Source organism: Prunus avium, chromosome 7 (assembly GCF_965620075.1).
Source record: "Prunus avium chromosome 7, drPruAviu1.hap1.1, whole genome shotgun sequence".
NCBI classification, from domain to species: Eukaryota; Viridiplantae; Streptophyta; class Magnoliopsida; order Rosales; family Rosaceae; genus Prunus; species Prunus avium.
The window spans coordinates 1418185-1441027 of NC_142290.1; the positions used below are offsets into that span (position 1 = coordinate 1418185).

General features: G+C 47.0%; 1 protein-coding gene and 1 pseudogene across 1 annotated transcript; one reads left to right on the forward strand and one right to left on the reverse strand.

Moving 5' to 3' along the window:
• Nucleotides 1–13511: 13511 nt before the first annotated feature.
• Nucleotides 13512–14063, forward strand: LOC148292773 (uncharacterized). Its single transcript, XM_088244005.1, has 2 exons — nt 13512–13847; nt 13962–14063. Exons 1-2 carry the CDS (start codon nt 13512–13514, stop codon nt 14061–14063), a joined length of 438 nt encoding a protein of 145 aa, XP_088100131.1.
• A 2591-nt stretch (nt 14064–16654) lies between these two features.
• Nucleotides 16655–22275, reverse strand: LOC148292774 (uncharacterized; annotated as a pseudogene).
• Between the last annotated feature and the right edge of the window lie 568 nt (nt 22276–22843).

Sequence of the window (22843 nt, forward strand, 5' to 3'; positions counted from 1 at the left end):
TTATTGTGAACGTACTGCTTTATGCATAAGTTGACGTTACAAAAATATACACTTAAACTAGACTTTATGGCTGAAAATATCGACAATTGTTAGGTTAAAGTATATAATTTTAACGATGTATCAACGACATATACACATTTTAAAAAATAAGTGAAGTCAACCAAGTTGGAGAAAAAAAATTTCCTATATGCAGTTGTATTGCTCAAAGAAGTCAGTCGTTGAGGTTAGCCTATGTTGTTAGGATTAACGTTCGGATTATAGTATGTCAAGAATAAATTTCTCTTTCATTGTAACAAAAATATAAATTGAGAGAAGTATTTTACCATCATATGTAACAAGAAAGAGCACAATGAGGAAAGCTGACTTGAATGAACCTTTCTCCATATCTATTCAATTTGTTGAAAGCTAGGAAGGATTATGGGTTTGTACGTGCTATAAAACTTAAATTCGGAGTCACTAGTTTTTTAAAAGACTACAAGATATATAGGCTAATTTGAAAACTATTTTCCATGATTGCACATTTCGGTGAGGTTGGATTCAACGAATTGTCCATGCATGAATTTTGTAAACAAATCAATTTATCGAACTATAATGGTAAATAAGTTAGCATAACAAGATTGCGATTTGATGCCTAGTATAATTAGGTGCATATTCAAGCTATAAAGCTTAATTTCTAAGTTATTTGTGCTCTCCAATCCTAAGATTATACGCAATTTATTTTTTGTAAATGCATGTGTAGAAAAGGATAGGATAAATAAATTGTGTATCCATGAAAGAAATATTATTTTAAGAGATGAATTTGTTCGACCAGAATGATAACTAAATTAGCAGATTAGGTTTCAAGCCAAAACGTGTACGACCTAAATTCAAAGTATATATATATATTCTATTATTGGCATTATTTGTCTGTACAAAAGTATGACTTTTAGCAAATCCATGATGAATGCATTGGATTCAAAGAATTGTTCATGTATGGATTTTGTAAAAAAAAAAATCAATGTATCGAACTATAATGGTAAATAATTTGGCATAATAAGATTGCGATTTTATTCCTTATATAATTAGTGGCTTAAAATTGTTGAAACAAAATAACTTAATTTCTAAGTTATCAGTGCTTTCCAAACCGACGATTATATGTAACCTTGGAGAGCTAATGTGTGTTTGTGCCTAATAAATCTCGACCGAGGAAGCTGACAGAAGGAGACTGGCCGAAGGAACAACAACTCGGCCCTAGCGTCTATCCACGGCCAAGTCATCGTTTGTTTCCTTTTGTTAAAAACAAAAGTGAGTTTATAATTCAAAGTCATCACGGCCTCGGTAATACTGGCCGAGGACAAACTCCTCAGATATATGGCCAAAGTAGGAAAGTCAAGTGGCGTCATGGTCCCACGCTTCATTTAATGAGGTAATGCCTCTGGTCACAACAGAATGCCCATGATCCACGTATGAGCATTTAATGAGCCAAGAAAGAGGGGACGTGATTGAAGTCAGATATGGCGAGTAAAATCAGGGATTAGGTGCGAAAATCCCATGATTTTGTAAGGCTAAGCCACCAACCATCAGACCAGGGCATTAAATGCTCCTCCAAGGCCCGAGATGCAGAGCCCACCACAGGGGCGGCGTCCGGGGTTTATGGGTGTCACACCACCATGCTTCACGTTCCCAAATGCCGACTAGCTCTGATCAACCTCACCATGCAGATTTTCAGCTTCATTGTCTCCTCAAGACCTTCTCTATAAATAGAAAGCTCCAACTACATTTAAAGGGTTCAACACCAAACACAAGCCTCCCACGGAGCAGATTATATTTTCCTTTCATTTACTTATTGTCATTTACATTCTTGTAATGCCATTTCAATACATTTACTTGCTTTCTTAGGAGTAGTGGCAGTTTGTAGGAAAATCCATTCATCAATATATCATACGACCCTTGATTTTCAAGGCGCCGGAGCACCATCTTTGTTACTCTTCCGTTCATCCCATATATCATACGACCGTCGCCACCCAACAACGCGCCGAAGCACCACCTAAAAACCACCATCAGCACCGCCATTAACGGCCTTGTAGCTCAGGCCGTGAACCTAACGGCCGAGATTAGTTCCTCCCTCGGCCACAATCGTTTGATTGGAAGTCAGACTCAAACAGGCGCATCACTCATCCATCCATCCAATCAACTCATCCTCAAATGCACGGTAAACCGTGCTGGCACGCCCGCATCCAACCACACCATACCCAAGAAGGACGACATGTGTTGACGCGGATCCCTTCAGCCCGGAGCACCAGTCCGTGAGATTCGCGAACGCCAACAATGCGGTAGCGGATGCTCTCAGTCGGAAGTCGTCTGGATCTGTGGCTCACCTCCGAGGGAGATATCTTCCATTGTTGGTTGAGTTGAGAAAGTTGAGAGTTGGGCTAGGTATGGATGAACAGGGAGCTGTGTTGGCTACTCTCTATGTAAGACCCGTATTGGTAAAACGAATAATTGCAACCCGGTTGCAAGATCCATTAATTTGTACCTTGAGATTGGAGGTCAAGAACGGTACCAGAACAGATTATTCATTGAGAAATGATGGAGCTTTAATGGTGGGTACCATATCGTATGTTCCTGATGATGAATCATTAAAAAGGGAAATTCTTGAGGAGGCTCATTGTTCGGCTTTTCCTATGCATCCTGGCAGAACAAAAATGTACCTTACTCTGAGAGAACATTATTGGTTGCCTTTCATGAAGAAGGAAATAGCAGAGTATGTCAGTAAGTGCTTAATTTTCAGCAAGTTAAAGCTGAGCGGCAAAAATCATCGGGGTTGCTGCAACCACTTCCAATTCCTGAGTGGAAGTGGGAGCACATCACTGGGGATTTTGTGTTCAAGCTTCCTCGGACACTAAACAAGCATGATGGAGTTTGGATAATTGTGGATCGACTCACCAAGTCCGCTCATTTTCTGCCGATGAGAGCAACCTATACTTTGAATAAACTGGCTAAGATTTTCATAGATGAAATTGTAAGATTGCATGAGGTGCCAGTGTCCATTGTCTCAGGCGAAATCCGTGAGTTTGAGTTCGAACCAACGGTCCAAACATATCGAACCCGGAAATCGCACAATAGGCGAAATCCATTTGAGGCTCAAACGGTATCCGAATTGAAATCCGAACACACCTACGCACTCGTGACAACACGAGGATCATTTTAGGATACAATGTGGCCCCCCACCATACTGCTCATGTGCCGCCGAACTCGCTGGTAGCGCGTGGGTGACTAGATAAATTTTCGGCGCTTGGAAAAACTCCATTGTAGCCACTTCCTACAACAGGTTCAAGATATCGATTGGAGCCACTTTTGTTCTTTGACCTACCCCAAAAAATGACCAGAAGTGGCCGGAATTTCAATCCGGAATCTAGCCAAACTTTGAATTGAAAATCGGATTATCTAAGCTAGAAATCGATCAAATCCTACCCAACCATCAGCTAGAGCACAAAAAATAGGTGAGAAACCATACCTCACACGTCGAGATTGGTGGCCGGAGGATGGAGAATGAGCTACGGGAAGTTTGGACTAAAAACCGATCGGGTTTCGGGCTTTGTTGGGGGAGCTGGGCAGGTCCTTTTGGCATCGGAGGTTTGGGGTGCCGACTGGAGGGAGCTGTCGAAGGGGGGGTTTCGCTGAGAGAGAGAGAGAGAGAGAGAGAGAGAGAGAGAGAGAGAGAGAGAGAGAGAGAAGAAGAAGAAACATAAAAATCTGATTTGTGCTAAATTACGATTTTCCCCTCTACGTCTTTTGATCGTATCTTCCTCAATACAACTCATATTTGAGCCCACTACGTGTCTACGGACTCGTTTCGACGTGCTCTACGGAATAGTACAATTCCTAATAAATAATTCGTGGGGTAATTTTGTCTTTTACTTGAATAAATTAATAATTAAAAATTATTTAAGGTTCGAGTTGTTACAATCTACCCCCCTTATAAAAATTTCATCCTCGAAATTTCCGTACTTGTCACTCGAAGCGATAAGGGTACTGATCCCGAATTTGATCCTCGTGTTCCCAAGTAGCCTCTTCCACAGTATGACTCCTCCACAAGTCTTTCACAAGTGGGATCTCTCTAGAACGGAGCAGCTGCATCTTCCAATCTAAAATCTGAATAGATTCCTCCACATAACTCAAATCATTCTCCATTTCTATTGGTTGCTCCTACAGATCATGGGAAGAGTCAGAGATATACTTCCGGAGCTTGGAGACGTGAAATACGTCATGTAACCTAGAAAGGTCTTAAGGCAAGGCAAGTCTATACGCTACTGGGCCTACACAATCCAAAATCTCGTATGGCCCAATGTAACGAGGACTTAGCTTTCTCCTCTTTCCGAATCTCACCACACCTTAAGGCGACAACTTTCAGAATACCCAGTCACCAACCTCAAACTGAAGATCTTTTCTTCTATTGTCGGCATAACTCTTTTGTCGATCCTGGGCTGCCGTAAGTCTTTCTCTAATCAGTTCAACCTGCTTCTTTGTCCGTTCAACATCTTCAGATACTTCCAATCTGTGCTCACCCACTTCATCCCAATAAATTGGAGTTCTACACTATCTTCCATACAAAGCATCAAATGGCGACATCCCAATACTTGTTTGATAACCGTTATTATACGCAAACTCTATGAGTGGTAGCTTCTCATCCCAGTCTCCCCGAAACTGCAAAGCACAAGCTCTCAACATATCCTCCAAAGTCTGAATCGTTCTTTCTGATTGACCATCAGTCTGGGCATGGAATGCAGTACTAAACCGCAATTGAGTTCCAAAAGCTTCTAGTAACTTTGTCCAAAAATGGGATGTAGCCGAGGATCTCTGTCTGAGACAATGGACACTGGCACCCCATGCAATCTTACAATTTCATCTATGAAAATCTTAGCCAGTTTATTCAAAGTATAGGTCACTCTAACCGGCAGAAAATGAGCGGACTTGGTGAGTCGATCCACAATTATCCAAACTCCATCATCCTTGTTCAGTGTCCGAGGAAGCTTGAACACAAAATCCATAGTGATGTGCTCCCACTTCCACTCAGGAATTGGAAATGGTTGCAGCAACCCCGATGGTTTCTGTCGCTCAGCTTTAACTTGCTGACAAATTAAGCACTTACTGACATACTCTGCTATTTCCTTCTTCATAAAAGGCCACCAATAATGTTCTCTCAAAGTACAATACATTTTCGTGCTGCCAGGATGCATAGCAAAAGCCAAATAGTAAGCCTCCTCAAGAATTTCTCTTTTTAATGTTTCATCATTAGGAACATACAATCTGGTACCCACCATTAAAGCTCCATCATTTCACACTGAATAATCCGTTCTGGTACCATTCTCGACCTCCAATCTTAGAGTACATATTAATGGATCCTGCAACTGGGCTGCAATTATTCGTTCTACCAACACGGGTCTTACATAGAGAGTAGCCAACAAAGCTCCCTATTCATCCATACCTAGCCGAACTCTAAACTTTCTCAACTCAACCAACAATGGAAGATATCTCCCTCGGAGTGTTTGTGCCTAATAAATCACGGCCATGAACTGACCGAAGGAGCCCTTTGTCTCAGCCCCAGCACTTGCTCGTGAAGCTAAAACGCGGCGTTTCGCCAAGATGTTTGGCCTTCCTGAAAACAAAAGAAGAATTGCGAAGGCATGATCATCTCGGCCTCGATTATAGGCCGAGGCCGAGGCCGAACAAAATCACGGCCAAAGGCATTAAAGTCAAATCATCACGTGACAGCAGGGTCCCATGCTTCATTTAATGAAGCAATGCCGCTGTTTATTGCAGCAAACCCACTGGCCACAAATAAGCATTTAATGCACGAGGGAAGGTGGGAAGTGATTGAAGTCAGGGTTTGGTGATAGGAATCAGAGTGATTAGACGTGAACATTCTCACAAGAATTCTGGCAGCTTGAGATATTAGGTCACCAGCTATCAGAACCATAAATGCGTCTCCACGGCCAGAAGCGCAGAGCCCACGATCAGGGCGGCGGCCGAGATTCACCAGGATTTATGGGGTCACACCACCATACTTCACGATCCCAAATGTTGATTGGACTACCCACTTGCTCTAATCAGGCTCCACCATGCAGATTTTTTAGCCTCGATTACTCCTCCAAGAACTCTTCCTATAAATACGAGGCTCAAACTACATTCAAAGGGTTCAAACACCAAACAAAAGCCTCCCACGGAGCAAATTATATTTTCCTGTAATGCACTTTCAATATCTTTACTTGCTTTCCTAAGAGTAGCGTTAGACTGTAAGGAAAATCCATTCATAAATATATCATACGACCCTTAATTTTCAAGGCGCCGGAGCATCATCCCTATTACTATCTCATTCACCCCATATATCATACGACCGTCGCTCCCTGAGCAACGCGCCGGAGCACCGCCCAAAACCCACCATCAACACCACCACTAAAAGGCCTTGTAGCTCAGGCCGTGAACCTGACGGCCGAGATCAGTTCCTCTCTCGGCCACAATCATTTGATTAGGAGTTGAACTCAAACAGGCGCACCACTTAACCACTCCATCCGCATCATCATCTCAACGCACGGTAGACCGTGCTGGCACGCCCGCGCACAACCGCACCGCATCCAAAAGCAGGAAGCCACATGTTAACGTACAGGGCCGTGAGATTTGCGCAGCCGACACTTTTGGCACGCCCAGAGGGACACTTGTCAAAAATTCATGGTGGAAACCAGGGCACAGGCAAAGCTCAAAAACAAAACAGTCGAAATGACTTTTGAGACTCCTGAGTCCACCTCACCAGTAGCTATCACCGAGACCGAACATACGGTCAGAATCTCGGCCAGTGATCCAGTAACGGTGGATCGCACGGCCGAGTCCATGCAGGAACAGGCAGTGGTGGAGGATCTGATGTCCAGGCAGGCCTACAGTATAGAGACATCCTTCATGGCCGCAATGGATAGATTTTACTCAGAACTGCGGACGCTTTTTCAGGAGAGGATGCCAGCAACCTCGCCCGCAACACCTCCTAGAACCGGACAAAGAAGCCAAGAGAGCGAAAGAATCGAGCCTTACGGCGAAAGCAGTAGCCTCGGCGTCTCTGGCCACACCCAAGCGTCAGGTTATGGCCAGCATTCTCTGCCGCCAACGAATAGCTGGGGGCAGCCCTAGCCCACGTGGGCGAGTCCTGGGCCGACCTACCCCGCAGAAACAGCGTACGGCCCACTCCACGCTTTGGCCGTATCATTGGGGCAGGGTAGCCCCATGCTTTCTACTGTCCAGCAACTCGGCCCTGTTCATACTTTGGCCGTCTAGACTCAGCCTGGTCCAGGCAATACGACTGCCGCTTCATCACAACAGTACGGCCAGAGTAATCCGACCGTTTCACCACCATTGCAGGCGTCGTTATTTCCGCCAGGCTCTCACCTCCCTTACGGTTCGGCCATTTCGACGGCAACACACACGCACCCTGGTCAGACCTATGGCACTCATCTAGTGCCACCCGGTTCGACCATACCGGCCGAGCCCCCAGTGCAGGTGGTCCAGCAGATGAGGCCGCAGAACGATGTGCAGCAGGTCCCGCGACCACTTGCGGCCCAACAAGAGGCACCTCCCCAGGGGCTTCGGTTTGAAGACGTTCGGTGAATGATCGAGGACGGCCTGGCTCAAAGGCGGCTGGAAGCACCGAGGTATACGAAGCCGTACCTGCCAGAAATTGACCGAACCCCTCTTCCACGGAACTATCGGTTGCCAGAATTCATGCTGTTCTCTGGGGATGGGTAGACCTCCTCTATTGAACACATAGGCCGTTTCACGGCCCAGTGTGGAGAGGCTGATTCGGACGCCCAAAAGCTCCGTTTATTTGTTCACTCTCTGACCGGCGCAGCGTTCTCATGGTTCATAAACCTTCCGCCGAATTCGGTAAGGGATTGGTCTGACATGGAAAGGATATTCCACGAATATTTCTATCAAACCAACCGAGAAATAACGGTCGCCGAGCTGGCAAGGATGAGCCAGGCATCGGACGAATCACCTCACAACTACCTACAGCGGTTCAAGACATGCAGGAACTGGTGCCGCATGAACCTACCGGAGAGGGAATTCGTTAAGATGGCCGAAGAAGGTTTGGAATTCGAATACCAGAAGAAATTCCAGGGATCGAATTCTGGGACATGCATGACTTGATCAACAAGGTGGACATATATGCGTCCTTATTGAAGGAAGAGATGCAGAAGAAGACGGCTTCAAAAGGGACCTACTATCGGAATCCCCTTGTCAGCTATGCCGAAGCAGACGGCCCCGCGGAGGCCGAGAGCGACGAAGTCAAGATGAGCTCGGCAGAAGTCAACATAGACAAACCATTCGTTTGCAAAGGACTTGTCGAGGCTATCTTTGATCTGGTATTGACCGAGAAAAAGGTCAAATTATCGTTCGGCCATAAGATTCCTAAACCCGACGAGCTCAAGGGAAAGATGTTCTGCAAATACCACAGTTCTTGGTCTCACAACATCAACAACTGTGTTGTCCTGCGAGACGTCATCCAGAAGTTGATAGACGAGAAGAAACTCCAGTTCTCGGAGAAGGCGGCCATGCAAGTCGACTCCAAGCCCTTCCCCTCACCTGTCATCAGCATGGTCAACGCCCAACTCCTGGCCGAACATAGGGAAATTCGTCAACCGGCGAAGGGAAAGGAACCATTGGCTGAACCAGAGCCGCTGCTTTGCGATCGATGCAAGTGTGAGGTCGGTCAACCCAGGCCACAGGAGAACAAGAGGAAGGCCGCCGAGCCATCTCAACCGACTATGAAGAAATTCGGCGGCCGGTACGACCGTCGGCCAGCCAGCAGAGCTGTGTTCGACCGACTGGGGGTACAAACCCCCAGTACCTCGAGGGACCACAAAGACGGGGCCGCCCCTAGGCCAGTGAAGACTTTCAAACCACCGGTCATACGAGATGACCATTGGTACCATGCACGACTTGGGGGCAGGGCCGAACCGCTAACAAAAACCCAGCTGAGAAGGATGCAGAGGCAAGTTCAGCAGGCCAGGATACAGACGACCTAGGCCGAGGGTTCCAAACGCCAAAAGCAAATGGCGACCGTAGACAGGCCACCATCCGTACCAATCGTCCCTTCTACAGCAAAAACGGCCAGCACCAAGCCTCCGAGGATGAGGGTCCCCGTGGAACGACGGGCATTTTGGTTCGGCCAAAGGCCGCAGTCCTAGAGAGAACAGACGAGGGTGTCGTCGACGTCTACCGTGGAAGGGACCCCCCTTTCTCGGCCAACAGTTTGTCCTTTCTCATAGAATTCCATAAAGACCACTCGGCCTCCGACCTATACGGCATGACCCCTGAGAACCGCGAAATCATGGAGTTGGCCCTCAAAAACACTAAAGCGGAGGGGCTCCTCATTACCAACGGCTCTGACTCGGCCATTAAGGCCGTATACCAGGCAAACAGGGAGGCTAGAGCAAAAGGGTTACCAGCCTGACCTGGCAGGATTAGAGGCTAAGGCTCCTTTCAGCAAGGGTGACTTAGAATATCTCTGCCAGTATTTTACTGTGACTCCGGCCGACACTTTCTTTGGTCTGACGACCAAGGAAAAGAAGCGGGTAGGCCGTTTGGACGATTACTTAACCGCCAGGGATATGTTGGCTAAAGCTAGGCGAGCCCTCAAGGAGAAGGTCGAGGCCTCGGATCCCCCTGGGATCAGAGTGTCCACGGGCGAAATCTCTGGGACTGCAAGGCCTATGATCGACGGGCCCGGTGATCCTTTCTTTGGGCATGAGGCCGAAGACGACCCCACATTGGGAATCTCCGATGAAGAATACGAGGGGATCCTCGGGATGGTTGAGGAGAAAACCCTCGCCAGGAACGGCTGTGAAGCCGAAGAGGAGGCTAGTGAGGGAAGCCAGCAGGAGCCGAAGGAGGTCGACATAAACATGGTCTTGATACTACCATCTGAGTTTTCAGCCCCAGGAGGACAGACCAGCGGCCTGGATGACGACGTGGCTGAGGAGCAGCTTGATCGCAGGCCAAAGACAAAGGAAGAATTGTTGGCCGTGGCGTTTAACGAGGTAATACCCAGAGACGAGCCGAACAAATACCGACATCTCAAGCCGTTATACATCTCGGCCCATGTCGAAGGTGTGCCCGTGTCCAAGGTTTTCGTTGACTGTGGGGCAACGGTCAACATCCTTCCTTATTCCCCGATGAGGAAGCTGGACAAATCAAAGGAGGACCTCATCCAATGTCGACTACAATATACTGCTCGGTCGTGACTGGATCCATCAATCCGGATGCATACCGTCCTCTCTCTTCCAGCTGTTGTTCTTTTGGGACGGCCAGAGGGTATCCATACACCCGGCCGACGAGAAACCCTTCGAAACCAACGCCGTGCAAGCGTGGATTTACGACGACGACGTTGGATGGGTTGTCCTCACCGGCCACGATGCTAGTGGCCGACCAACCAGGACAACGGCTCAGAAGGTACTGGAGTTGGGCGCCGAGAATGTTCAACAGGATTCGGCGCGCGAAGTGTTGATCGACCTCACCAGCCTTTAGATGACAGACAAAGCAACTAAAGAAGAAGGAGCAGAGGCCGTGATCGACTTGCTGGAAAGACTGCTGGAACATTGGGCGGAGGAATTCTTACGGCCGAACTCACCAATCAACCTGATCGAATTCCTCCATGAATCAGACGAAGCGGACGCCTTGACTTTTGACAACCTAGAAACGGCGCCCGCCGAGATGGAGGATGATTATCCTGAGGTCCAGGACCCTTTATTAGAAATAAACGTAGGATCGGAGGCCGAACCACGACCCCTTTTTGTAAGCCAACTTCTGAGCCCTGAGTTAGCGGCCGAGATTATCGGCCTGCTCCATGAATATAAAGATTGCTTTGCTTGGGATTACCATGAGATGCCTGGATTACCGAGAAGTTTGGTTGAGCACGAATTAAAAATCAAGGAGGGGTTTAGGCCTTTCCAACAGTCGCCGAGGCGGTTCTCGACCGAAGTCCAACTTAAAGTTAAGGAGGAGATTGAGCAGCTCCTTAAAGCCGGCTTCATCCGAACCGCCCGGTACGTTGAGTGGTTGGCTAACATTGTACCAGTTTTGAAGAAGACTGGGGCTTTGAGGGTTTGCACCGATTACAGAAATTTGAACCTCGCGACCCCCAAGGACGAGTACCCCATGCCCATGTCAGACCTCCTGGTAGACGGAGCCGCGAAGCACGAGCTCTTGTCTTTTATGGATGGCCACACTGGCTACAACCAAATCTTCATAGCCGAGGAAGATGTCCATAAGACGGCGTTCCGATGTCCAGGCGCAGTCGGAACCTATGAGTGGGTGGTCATGCCGTTCGGCCTAAAGAATGCCGGTGCAACATACTAGCGAGCTATGAACCTTATTTTCCACGACCTTATCGGCCGAACCGTTGAAGTCTATATCGACGACGTGGTTGTAAAGTCCCCATCCAAAGCCGACCATGTAGGGCATCTCCGACAGGCTTTTAACCGAATGCGGGCGCACGACCTAAAGATGAATCCTAAGAAATGTGCTTTCGGCGTCACTGCTGGGAACTTGCTCGGTTTCTTGGTTCACCAACGAGGGATCGAGGTTGACAAAAATAAAGCTACGGCCATTATGGCGGCACCTCCGCCGAAGACCAATAAGGAACTCCAGTCCTTCCTCGGTAAGGTCAACTTTTTGAGGCGGTTCATATCCAATTTGGCAGGGAAAATCCGGCCTTTGACTCCTCTGCTCAAACTAAAAGATACGGAACGGTTCTAGTGGGGGGCAGAACATCAAGCGGCCCTCGACGACATCAAGAAATATCTATCTCAGCCACCGGTCCTTATGCCACCAAAAAGAGGGAAACCCTTGCGACTTTACATTTCGGCTTCAGCAGGCTCTATCAGCTGTCTGTTGGCTCAAAACAACGAATCTGAGCGAGAGCAAGCAGTGCACTATCTAAGCCGCACCCTTAACGTGGCCGAGCTAAACTATTCACCGATCGAAAAATTGTGCTTGGCACTCTATTTCGCAGCTACTAAGTTGCGTCATTATATGCTTCCTTCGGTCGTTCAGATCATCTCCAAAACTGATCTCATCAAATATATGCTCACTCGGCCGATCATACGCTGCCGAATCGGGAAGTGGACGATGGCATTATCCAAATTCACCTTCCAATATGTGGCTCAGAAGTCGGTCAAAGGTCAGGCATTGGCCGATTTCTTGGCTCACCACCCGGCTCAGGGGCCAGAAGAGGAGTTGGAGGTCGAGATCGGCATGGCCCGCATGGAAAAGAATTACTGGACCATGTACTTCGACGGCTCTAATACCGAGGTTAACTCTGGGGCCGGAGTCATGATCGAGTCCCCTCAAGGGCAAAGGTGGCAATTTGCGTTCCAGCTTAATTTCAAATGCACCAATAATCAGGCCGAATATGAAGCGCTCATCATCGGCCTCGAAATTCTGAAAGAAATGAAGACGACCCGTGTCTTGGTCTACGGCGATTCTCAGCTGGTAATTAACCAGCTAACCGGGGAATACCAGTGCACAAGCGAGAACTTAACTATGTATTATGTAACGGCCCTCAATATGGCTGATGATTTCTCCAGGATTTCCTTTGTCCACGTACCACGCGCCGAAAACCATGAGGCCAATGAGATGGCCCAGGTGACGTCAGGTGTGAATATTCCAGATAATGACCACGATCGTGTGATAAGAATCGAGAGGCGTACCTTGCCGGCTTTGGCCGAAAGGGGAATGACAGCGCAAGTGTCATCAGCCGAGATCACCGACGAAGTCAGCACGGCCGAGGCCGATTGGCGCTACCCTCCGACAGCCATGAGAGGACTACACGTTTCCGAGCTAGGTGTTATTTAATTTACCAAAACGAGCTGTATCGCAAGGGATCAGACGGCTTATTGCTCCTATGTCCCAGCGCCGAAGACATCAAGGTTATCATGACCGAATCCCACGAGGGGATTTGCGGCGCTCATCAGTCCGGCATCAAAATGAGATGGTTGGTTCGGAGACACGGTTATTACTGGCCGGCCATTTTAAAGGACTGCATAGAATATGCGAGGGGATGTATCAAGTGCCAAATCTACGGCCCCTTACAAAGGGTACCGGCCGAAGCCCTCCACCCGGTTACTAAACCATGGCCGTTCAGAGGTTGGGCCGTGGATATCATCGGCAAAATCCATCCGGCCGCGTCCAACCAACATGCATGGATTCTGGTGGCAACCGACTATTTTACTAAATGGGTCGAGGCAGAGTCCTATCGGTCAATCTCTAGCGCGCAGGTGGTCAAATTCTTTGAGAGCCACATCGTCCATAGATTCGGTATACCTGAGTCCATCACGGCCGACAATGGCCCAGTTTTCGCATCGGCCGAGACTCGGGAGTACACCGAAAGGATGGGGATCAAATTGGTCCACTCCACGCCTTACTACCCTCAGTCTAACGGACAGGCCGAGGCGAGCAACAAGGTAATCAAGGGCATCCTTGATAAAATGATCGAGGAGAAGCCTAGGGCATGGCACGACCTGCTCCCCGAAGCCCTTTGGGCTTACCGAATCTCAAAACGATCGGCCACGGGCACATCTCCTTATGCCTTAACCTACAGTCATGACGCCGTCGTTCCAATGGAGTTAAGGATTCGGTCTCTCCGTGTGACCGAACAGCCTGGACAAGAAAGGAAGGATTATGCGCAAGCCATGGCTCAGGAGTTAGAAAATTTGGAGCGATCCAGACTCGATGCTTATAACCTAATGCAGGCACCGAAACAGATTGCGGCGAGGGCCTACAACAGAAAGGTCAAGCAAAAGACTTTCGCCGAAGGTGACTTGGTATGGCGAGCCGTGCTTCCTATCGGGACTAAAGACCCTCGGTTCGGCAAATTCTCACCCAATTGGGAAGGGCCGTTCGTTATTGAAAAAATTCTTGGCCGAGGTGCTTTTCAGTTGAGGGACAGGGATGGAGAATGGCACAACTTTCCAATAAACGGCCAGTATTTAAAGAAATATACCCCGTCATTATGGGAGACGGCCGAGAAGGAGTTATGAGAGTTGCAATTGGCAAATAAATGAAGCAAACGATACGGCAAAGATAAAGGAAAGAACATGCATTCAGTCAGAAAAAAAGAAGTACAATTTATCTAGATCAAAAGAAAAGGGTCGCGTTTACAAAAACGGCCTGTCATGGCCGATTACAAATACACATGAGAAAAAGACTACATCCTCAATCTACGAACAACGGCTTCATGGTCTCCTTGCTAGACAGGCAAACATTTCTCCACCAAAGCAATGTCTCCGCCACCCAAATTGCCATTGACCATTGCCGACCTAAAGCCAAGGCTTCACTCAGGCCATGGCCGAGGCCGTCACTCAGGACATGGGTACGACCAGCTAAACCCAGGGCCGTCATTCTGGCCAGAGGAAGGGCCGTCACTCTGGACATGAGTGCAGCCAGGTGTAGCTTGGGCCGACACTGTGGCCATGGTGAGGGCCGTCACTCCGGCCATGGGTAAGGCCGTCACTCTGGGAATGAGTACAGCCGGGTTACAGTCAAGGCCGTCACTCAGGCCATGGCCAAGGCCGTCATTCTGGGCATGAACGTAACTGAACGGAGCCAGGGCCATCACTCCAGCCATGGACGCAACCCGGATGCTCGGGCGAATGAACACAGCCATATTGGAGTTATCATACCAAGCTTTCCCATCTTCATCAATCGCATTGCAGTTTCTCCTCAGCCCCACAGGGAGGAAGGTCATCTTCCTCCAGGGCTGGGAAGGAATCTCCACCGCAATTTGTTTTTGGCTCACGTCGACTTTCCAGGACGAAAGGCGATTGGTGGACAGCGGGAGAAGAAGAGTCATCTGGATCAGGCCAAACTGCTAGGTCGCAAGGGTCAGCGGATATGGCTCCACATTTTTGGAAAGGCTACAATGAGGGCCATTAGAGCAGGTTAAAATAAAGGAGAAATGGGTAGAAGAATCAGCGAAAGGCCCAAGAATGTTTTAAGGCAAGGAAAAAGGTCGCTAAATGATGGAAAGGTTTCAGAATTGGAGAAAGAAGGCTGAACTAGGGAGGTCATAGTAAACTTTTGAGGAGCATGAACTCAAGGATTTTGGCAGTGTGAAGAAAGAACGGAGGAGTTTAGGTTTTTATACTAGCGTTGGAATTCAAAACGAACGAGCATGGCTCCCTTGAAAGACGAAACGGCCTAACAATACACTCGGAGCACTCGAGGATATGTCAGAAACCTGGCGGCCGACGTTTCATTTGACGAGGCGAAGCGACACCCCGCGAAAGCTTGGGCAATAATGACCTGCACGACGTGCCTGAAGCATTAAATGCACCGACTGACCTGCGCATTTAATGCCCCAGCTGTCAATCACTTCAGAAGGAATGCAAAGGGTCCATCCCCTGGAATCCATTCGGCCCCTACCTACGTCGAGACCGAAGAATCCGGGGATGTGGGGGCAATGTTTGTGCCTAATAAATCATGGCCATGAACTGACCGAAGGAGCCCTTTGTCTCGGCCCCAGCACTTGCTCGTGAAGCTAAAACGCGACGTTTCGCCAAGATGTTTGGCCTTCCTGAAAACAAAAGAAGAATTGCGAAGGCATGATCATCTCGGCCTCGATTATAGGCCGAGGCCGAACAAAATCACAGCCAAAGGCATTAAAGTCAAATCATCACGTGACAGCAGGGTCCCATGCTTCATTTAATGAAGCAATGCCTCTGTTTATTGCAGCAAACCCACTGGCCACGAATAAGCATTTAATGCACGAGGGAAGGTGGGAAGTGATTGAAGTCAGGGTTTGGTGATAGGAATTAGAGTGATTAAACGTGAACATTCTCACAAGAATTCTGGCAGCTTGAGATATTAGGTCACCAGCTATCAGAACCATAAATGCGTCTCCACGGCCAGAAGCGCAGAGCCCACGATCAGGGCGGCGGCCGAGATTCACCAGGATTTATGGGGTCACACCACCATACTTCACGATCCCAAATGTCGATTGGACTACCCACTTGCTCTAAACAAGCTCCACCATGCAGATTTTTTAGCCTCGAGTACTCCTCCAAGAACTCTTCCTATAAATACGAGGCTCAAACTACATTCAAAGGGTTCAAACACCAAACAAAACCCTCCCACGAAGCAAATTATATTTTTCTGTAATGCACTTTCAATATCTTTACTTGCTTTCCTAGGAGTAGCGTTAGACTGTAAGGAAAATCCATTCATCAATATATCATACGACCCTTGATTTTCAAGGCGCCGGAGCATCATCCCTGTTACTATCTCATTCACCCGATATATCATACGACCGTCGCTCCCTGAGCAATGCGCCGGAGCACTGCCCAAAACCCACCATCAACACCACCACTAAACGGCCTTGTTGCTCAGGCCGTGAACCTGACGGCCGAGATCAGTTCCTCTCTCGGCCACAATCGTTTGATTAGGAGTTGAACTCAAACAGGCGCACCACTCCATCCGCATCATCATCTCGACGCACGGTAGACCGTGCTGGCACGCCCGCGAACAACCGCACCGCATCCAAAAGCAGGAAGCCACGTGTTAACGCACATGCCCTCAGCCCGGACCTCTAGGCCGTGAGATTTGCGCAGCCAACACGGAGGTGAGCCACGGTTCAGGATGACTTACTACTGAGAACATTCGCTACCACATTAGGTCTCCCATGATGGTGCTCAGTAGTGCAGTCATAATCCTTAATCATCTCTAACCACCTCCTTTGCCTCAAATTCAGTTCCTTCTGGCTGAACATATACTTCAAACTTTTATGATCCGTAAAAATCTGACACATTTCCCCGTGGACATAGTGTCGCCAAATCTTTAAGGCGAACACCATGGCAGCAATATCCAAATCATGAGTAGGATAATTCAAATCATGCTTCTTGAGTTGCCTAGAAGCACAAGCGACTACCCTACCATGCTGTATCAGCACACAACCTAGCCCTTGTCAGGATGCATCACTGTAGATGACAAAGTTCCCGCTATCATCCGGAAGTGTCAATACCGGAGTGGTGATCAACCTAGTCTTGAGTTCTTGAGTTCATTGAAGTGTCAATACCAGGATGTCGTCTATGAACACAATCACAAAGCGATCCAAGTAACGTCGGAACACTCTGTTCATGAGATCCATAAACGCAGCTGGCGCATTAGTCAGACCAAATGGCATCACCAAGAATTCATAATGACCATATCTTGTCCGGAAAGCAGTCTTAGGCATATCTTTTTCTCTGACCCGTAACTGGTGATAACCTGACCTCAAATCAATCTTAGAAAACACTCTAGCACCCTTTAACTGATCAAACAAATCATCTATATGAGGTAGCAGATATCTATTCCCCACAGTGACCTTGTTCAATTGCCTGTAATCAATGCACAACCTCACGGTGCCATCCTTCTTCACAAATAGAACTGGTGCACCCCAAGGGGAAAAACTGGGTCGGATGAAACCCTTGTCCACTAGCTCCTGCAAATGTCTTCAATTCCTTCAATTCAGCTGGTGCCATTCTACACGATGCCTGAGAGATAGGATTTGTTCCTGGAACGAACTCAATAGTGAACTTGATCTCCCGATGAGGAGGTAACCCAGGAAGTGTTTGTGCCTAATAAATCACGGCCATAAACTGACCGAAGGAGCCCCTTTTTCTCGAGCCTAGCACTTGCTCGTGAAACTAAAACGCGACGTTTCGACAAGATGTTTGGCCTTCCTGAAAACAAAAGAAAAATTGCTAAGGCATGATCATCTCGGCCTCGATTATAGGCCGAGGCCGAGGCCGAACAAAATCACGGCCAAAAGTATTAAAGTCAAATCATCACGTGACAGCAGGGTCCCATGCTTCATTTAATGAAGTAACGCCTCTGTTTATTGCAGCAAACCCACTGGCCACGAATAAACATTTAAGGCACGAGGGAAGGTGGAAAGTGATTGAAGTCCGGATTTGGTGATAGGAATCAGAGTGATTAGACGCAAACATTCTCACAAGGATTCTTACAGCTTGAGAGATTAGGTCACCAGCTATCAGAGCAATAAATGCGTCTCCATGGCCAGAAGCGCAGAACCCACGATCAGGGCGGCGGCCGAGATTCACCAGGATTTATGGGGTCACACCACCATACTTCACGATCCCAAATGTCGATTGGACTACCCACTTGCTCTAATCAGGCTCTACTATGCAGATTTTTAGCCTCGATTACTCCTCCAAGAACTCTTCCTATAAATACAAGGCTCAAGCTACATTCAAAGGGTTCAAACACCAAACAAAAGCCTCCCACGGAGCAAATTATATTTTCCTGTAATGCACTTTCAATATCTTTACTTGCTTTCCTAAAAGTAGCGTTAGATTGTAAGGAAAATCCATTCATCAATATATCATACGACCCTTGATTTAAAAGGCACCGGAACATCATCCCTGTTACTATCTCATTCACCCCACATATCATACGACCGCCGCTCCCTGAGCAGCGCGCCGGAGCACCGCCCAAAACCCACCATTTTCATCACCCCTAAACGGCCTTGTAGCTCAGGCCGTGAACCTAACAGCTAAGATCAGTTCCTCTCTCGGCTACATGTTGTTAATAATATGTTAACTTGCAATTGTACGGGCCAATTAGTAGTATAGCAAGACAAGTACGAGGTCGTACCCACGAAGACTGAGAAGTTCAAATTAGTTATGTACTTTAGATTACCGAATTCAAGAAGTTAGGAAGTTAAATCTAAAACAAAATTTAAAGCAAGAGTGAGTTTGAAAACAAATGCAGCAAGATTAAAATGAACTTTGAAGTGAGAATGCTTGTGATTATAGAAAGAAATGAACAAACTGAAACTGCAACGGAAAGCAAGTAAACAAAAGTAACAAAGGGTGGTTTTGAAGGTTAAAACACAGGTTTGGGGACTAGGGCATTCGATTCACCATAACAATTCAATTCTGGGTTATAAAGATTCAAGTAACAAGTCTAATTCAGATTCAAAGATTGATTCTAGCTAAAGTATGATTAGGCCATGGTGTTTGGTCCTAACCTTGTGTTCCTAATTCCCTAATTTGATCATTTGTTGTCTAACCTAAAATTAAGCATTAGGAACCCATTAAGCATAGAAGAACATTTTAAACAACCAAGTATGTATCTAATCCCTGTTGTCGAATGTCCATACATACTCTTCCTATTTATAGTTCAATTCGAATTAAAGCATGGTGTATACTCTTAATTCAAACCAAGATAGTTAACAAACAAGTTCTAATGGTGATCAATCATTCAAACAAGCATGTTAACTTATAAGCATAATGAATAAGAACATGAATCATGAATCAAACTTGAAACTCCAAACTTATAAACCCAGAATATTCATGTTAGGTTACATCGAAGCCCTAGTTATGGATTTAGCTACTCATAATGGAAAAGAGACTTGAACAGAAATGAGAAAACATAATGAATGCAATAAGAGTAGAAAAACCCTTTTTCTGAAGTTCTTGTGGTGTCCAAGGCTTCTCCAAGTGCTTCTCCACTTCTAATGCTTCTCCAAGAGCTTCCCCACTTCTAGAAAGATGTATGAAGGATATGGAGGTGATTTGGGATGAGTTTGAGTGAGTGGTGATGGCTAAGGAAGATGAAATTCGTAGGGAAATGGAAGAGAAGTTTGCTGGAGTTGTTTTGGTGATTGTTGGAGTGTTTGGGATTGTGAGAGTGTTTGAGGATGGTTGGAGTGAATTGTGGGGTTGTGAATCCCAGGATTTGTTGTGTCTTGAATGTGGAATGGATGTGGTATTTATAGGGAGAGGGGAGTGATAAATCTGAATTCAATATGGCTAATGCATACAACACTTGCATTATAAAATCTGATTTGGTTGATGCACTTCACTAATGCATACAACACTTGCATTATAAAATCTGAATTGGTTGATGCACTTCACCAATAAATCCCACCAGCAGCCCTAGCTCATCTTCATGTCACCATGACCAAGCTTCCAACCAGCTACAATAGCTCATGCCTAGCTCACCATGACCAAGCTTCCAACCAGCTCATCCTCATGTCAGCATGACCAGCAACTTCAAGGGCTTACGAATTGGGCTAGGCTGAATCAAATGAAGAATTTAAGATGTCCATTGTGAAGTTCAGAATGTGTATGATCCAACCACACAAGTATTGGCCCAATCCAAGTTCGGAGGAGGAAGTTAAGGCCGAAACAAATTGTTAACTCGTTTTGCTCGCTGACAAAACTCCATCCTGAGCATGGGTCTGTGTTTGCTAGGTGACGGACTCCAGATTTATCCAATGGGGCTGACTTTTGGATATGTTATAGTACACACCCATTGGAACAACTTTCATGAAGAATGCGGCCTCATCCGAGCTGTGTAGGTTGCTGAAACAGATCTTGCAATGTGACCCACGAAACTGGACTGGCAAGGGGCTGTAGGAAAAATGAGTTTGTCTTTAAGCTCTTTTTCCATTCATCCAAATTAGGCCTTAACATGCTTGAATTGCATGAATTATGCTCTCTTGCTCTTTTGGCCTACAAAACACACAAAGGGAGGCAAATAACTTAGAAATCTAGGAAACTAAGCAAAAGAAGTAAGTAAATAGGGCATGTATATGTATGAAATTATGAGCTTAACACTACAATCGTTTGATTAGAAGACGAGTTAAAACAGGCGCACCACTTGACCACTCCATCCACATCAACATCTCGACGCACGGTAGACCGTGCTGGCACGCCCGCGCACAACCGCACCGCATCCAAAAGCAGGAAGTCACGTGTTAACGCACATCCCCTCAGCCCGGAGCACCAGGCCGTGAGATTTGCGCAGCCGACAGGAAGATCCTCTGGAAACACATACGAAAATTCCCATACCACTGGAATATCCTCCAAACTTAATTCATTATCCCGGGTTTCAATTACATGAGCCAAGTATCCTGAACACCCCTTCCTGAGCAACCGCCTCGCCGCATAGCAGAAATGAGGCAAGATGGAAGAACTCTGCGCTCACCACAAAAAGTCACCTCAGGTTATCTGGGACTACGAAGTACGACCTCCTTCCGGAAACAATCCATTGAGGCACGATGCTTAGCCAACCAATCCATGCCCAGAATGACATCCAAATCCACCATCTCTAGAGGAATCAGATCCGCCTCCAAAAACACGTCCCCCACTAAAACCAAACTACTCCTGTACACCGCACTAACTACAAACACATCACCCATAGGCACAAAAATAGCAAATTCCTCATGCAGAGCTATGAGTCTCTCATCCGCATTCTGGGCAAAACTATGTGCAACAAAAGAGTGTGTAGCCCCAGGGTTAATAAACTCTAGCAGGAATCCCAAACACTGCTAATATACCTATGAACACATCAGGTAACGCCTGTGCCTCTTGCTGAGACATGTTTTATACCCTGCCTGTTGCCCTGGAACATCCTCGACGTCCCCTCTGCTGACTACCACCTCTACTAGCCATACTCGTCTAGGCCCCACCGTTAGAGGAGGCCCCCCACAAACTGTGACGTACTCTGTACTCTGCTCTGTGCACAAGTCCCCTGGGTTGGCCCAACGGATACTTCTCTACCCTGCAGAAACATCGGGCACTCTCTCCGAAAATGCCCCAACTGACCACATTGATAGCGCCCAATGGCACCCTGCTGACAGGGCCCAATATGGTACCTGCCGCACAAAACACAATGGGAGCGATTCCGCCCACTGAAAACTGGCTGCAGCTGTCTCCCTGAATCTCTGGTTGTGCTACCTCTGAAACGGGGTCCAACTCGAAAACCTCCCTGGCTACGGCCACTGGACGATCTAGAGCTATAACTACCTCTTTTGGATGACCCCTGGCTGGGACCACCCATGTCATACCGCCGTCTGTGGAAATCACTACGTCCCTGGACCATCATCTGACTGCTTTCAATCACGATGTCACAGATAGATGCCTTCAGTCCTCTGGTGAACAACTGACACTTCATCCTCTCATCCGCCACAAATGGTGCACAGTACTTGGACAAGTCATTGAATTTCTTCTCATATTCTAACACTGTCATACTGCCCTGTTCCAGCCGAAGAAATTCCTCCATCTTCATATTTTGGTAGGCTAGTGGGTAGAACTGCTCATCAAAAGCAATTCGAAATTCTAACCATATGCTGATGAATCTTGATACCGTCTTCGGAGTGACTCCCACCAATGTCTGGCATTCCTGGACAGAAAGAAAGTACCCAGGCTTCTGTGAAATATCCATCACATCCATAATTATCTCCATCTTTTCTATCCACTCATCTGCCACAATTGGGTCACCACCACCATCAAAGTCTACGACCCCAATTCTTCTGGCCTGATCAGCATAACTCAAAGATCGATCTCTGGGTTGCCTGGTCCTGGATAAGGCCTAGGTCAATAACTCCAGTGTCTGCTGAAAATTTGATCAATCGATGGAGTGGGCATCACCGGTACAACTCCTACCGAACCTCCTACATAAGACTGCTCGACCTGTTCCGGTACCGAACCCGGAATCCGTAGGTTCTCCGACTTAGGAGAAGGATCCCGTCCTCGAAGTCACAATAAACACGAATTTATCAAAACAAGAATGCACACAAGGTGCGAAGTCTACAGCAATTTAAACCTAATACTTTGATACCAAGGCGTGATTAAACGATTATATATAAATATAAATATGCATGCTTGATTTTTATACGAATATGGAACCTTGAGATGAATGAGTTTTCTAACTATTTTTACAAAGGGGTTAGTATGGTCGTATGCTATTTTCTAAAGCTTTATTTTTTGTCCACTCACATTTTTCAATGTTTTGCGCCCCCAGGCAATAGACG

Coding starts and splice junctions, on each gene's coding strand:
- LOC148292773 (XM_088244005.1), top strand. CDS start 13,512: ATGATCGAGGAGAAGCCTAGGGCATGGCACGACCTGCTCCCCGAAGCC. Junction 13,848..13,961: donor CTTTCGCCGAAGGTGACTTG/GTATGGCGAGCC, acceptor GGTGCTTTTCAG/TTGAGGGACAGGGATGGAGA.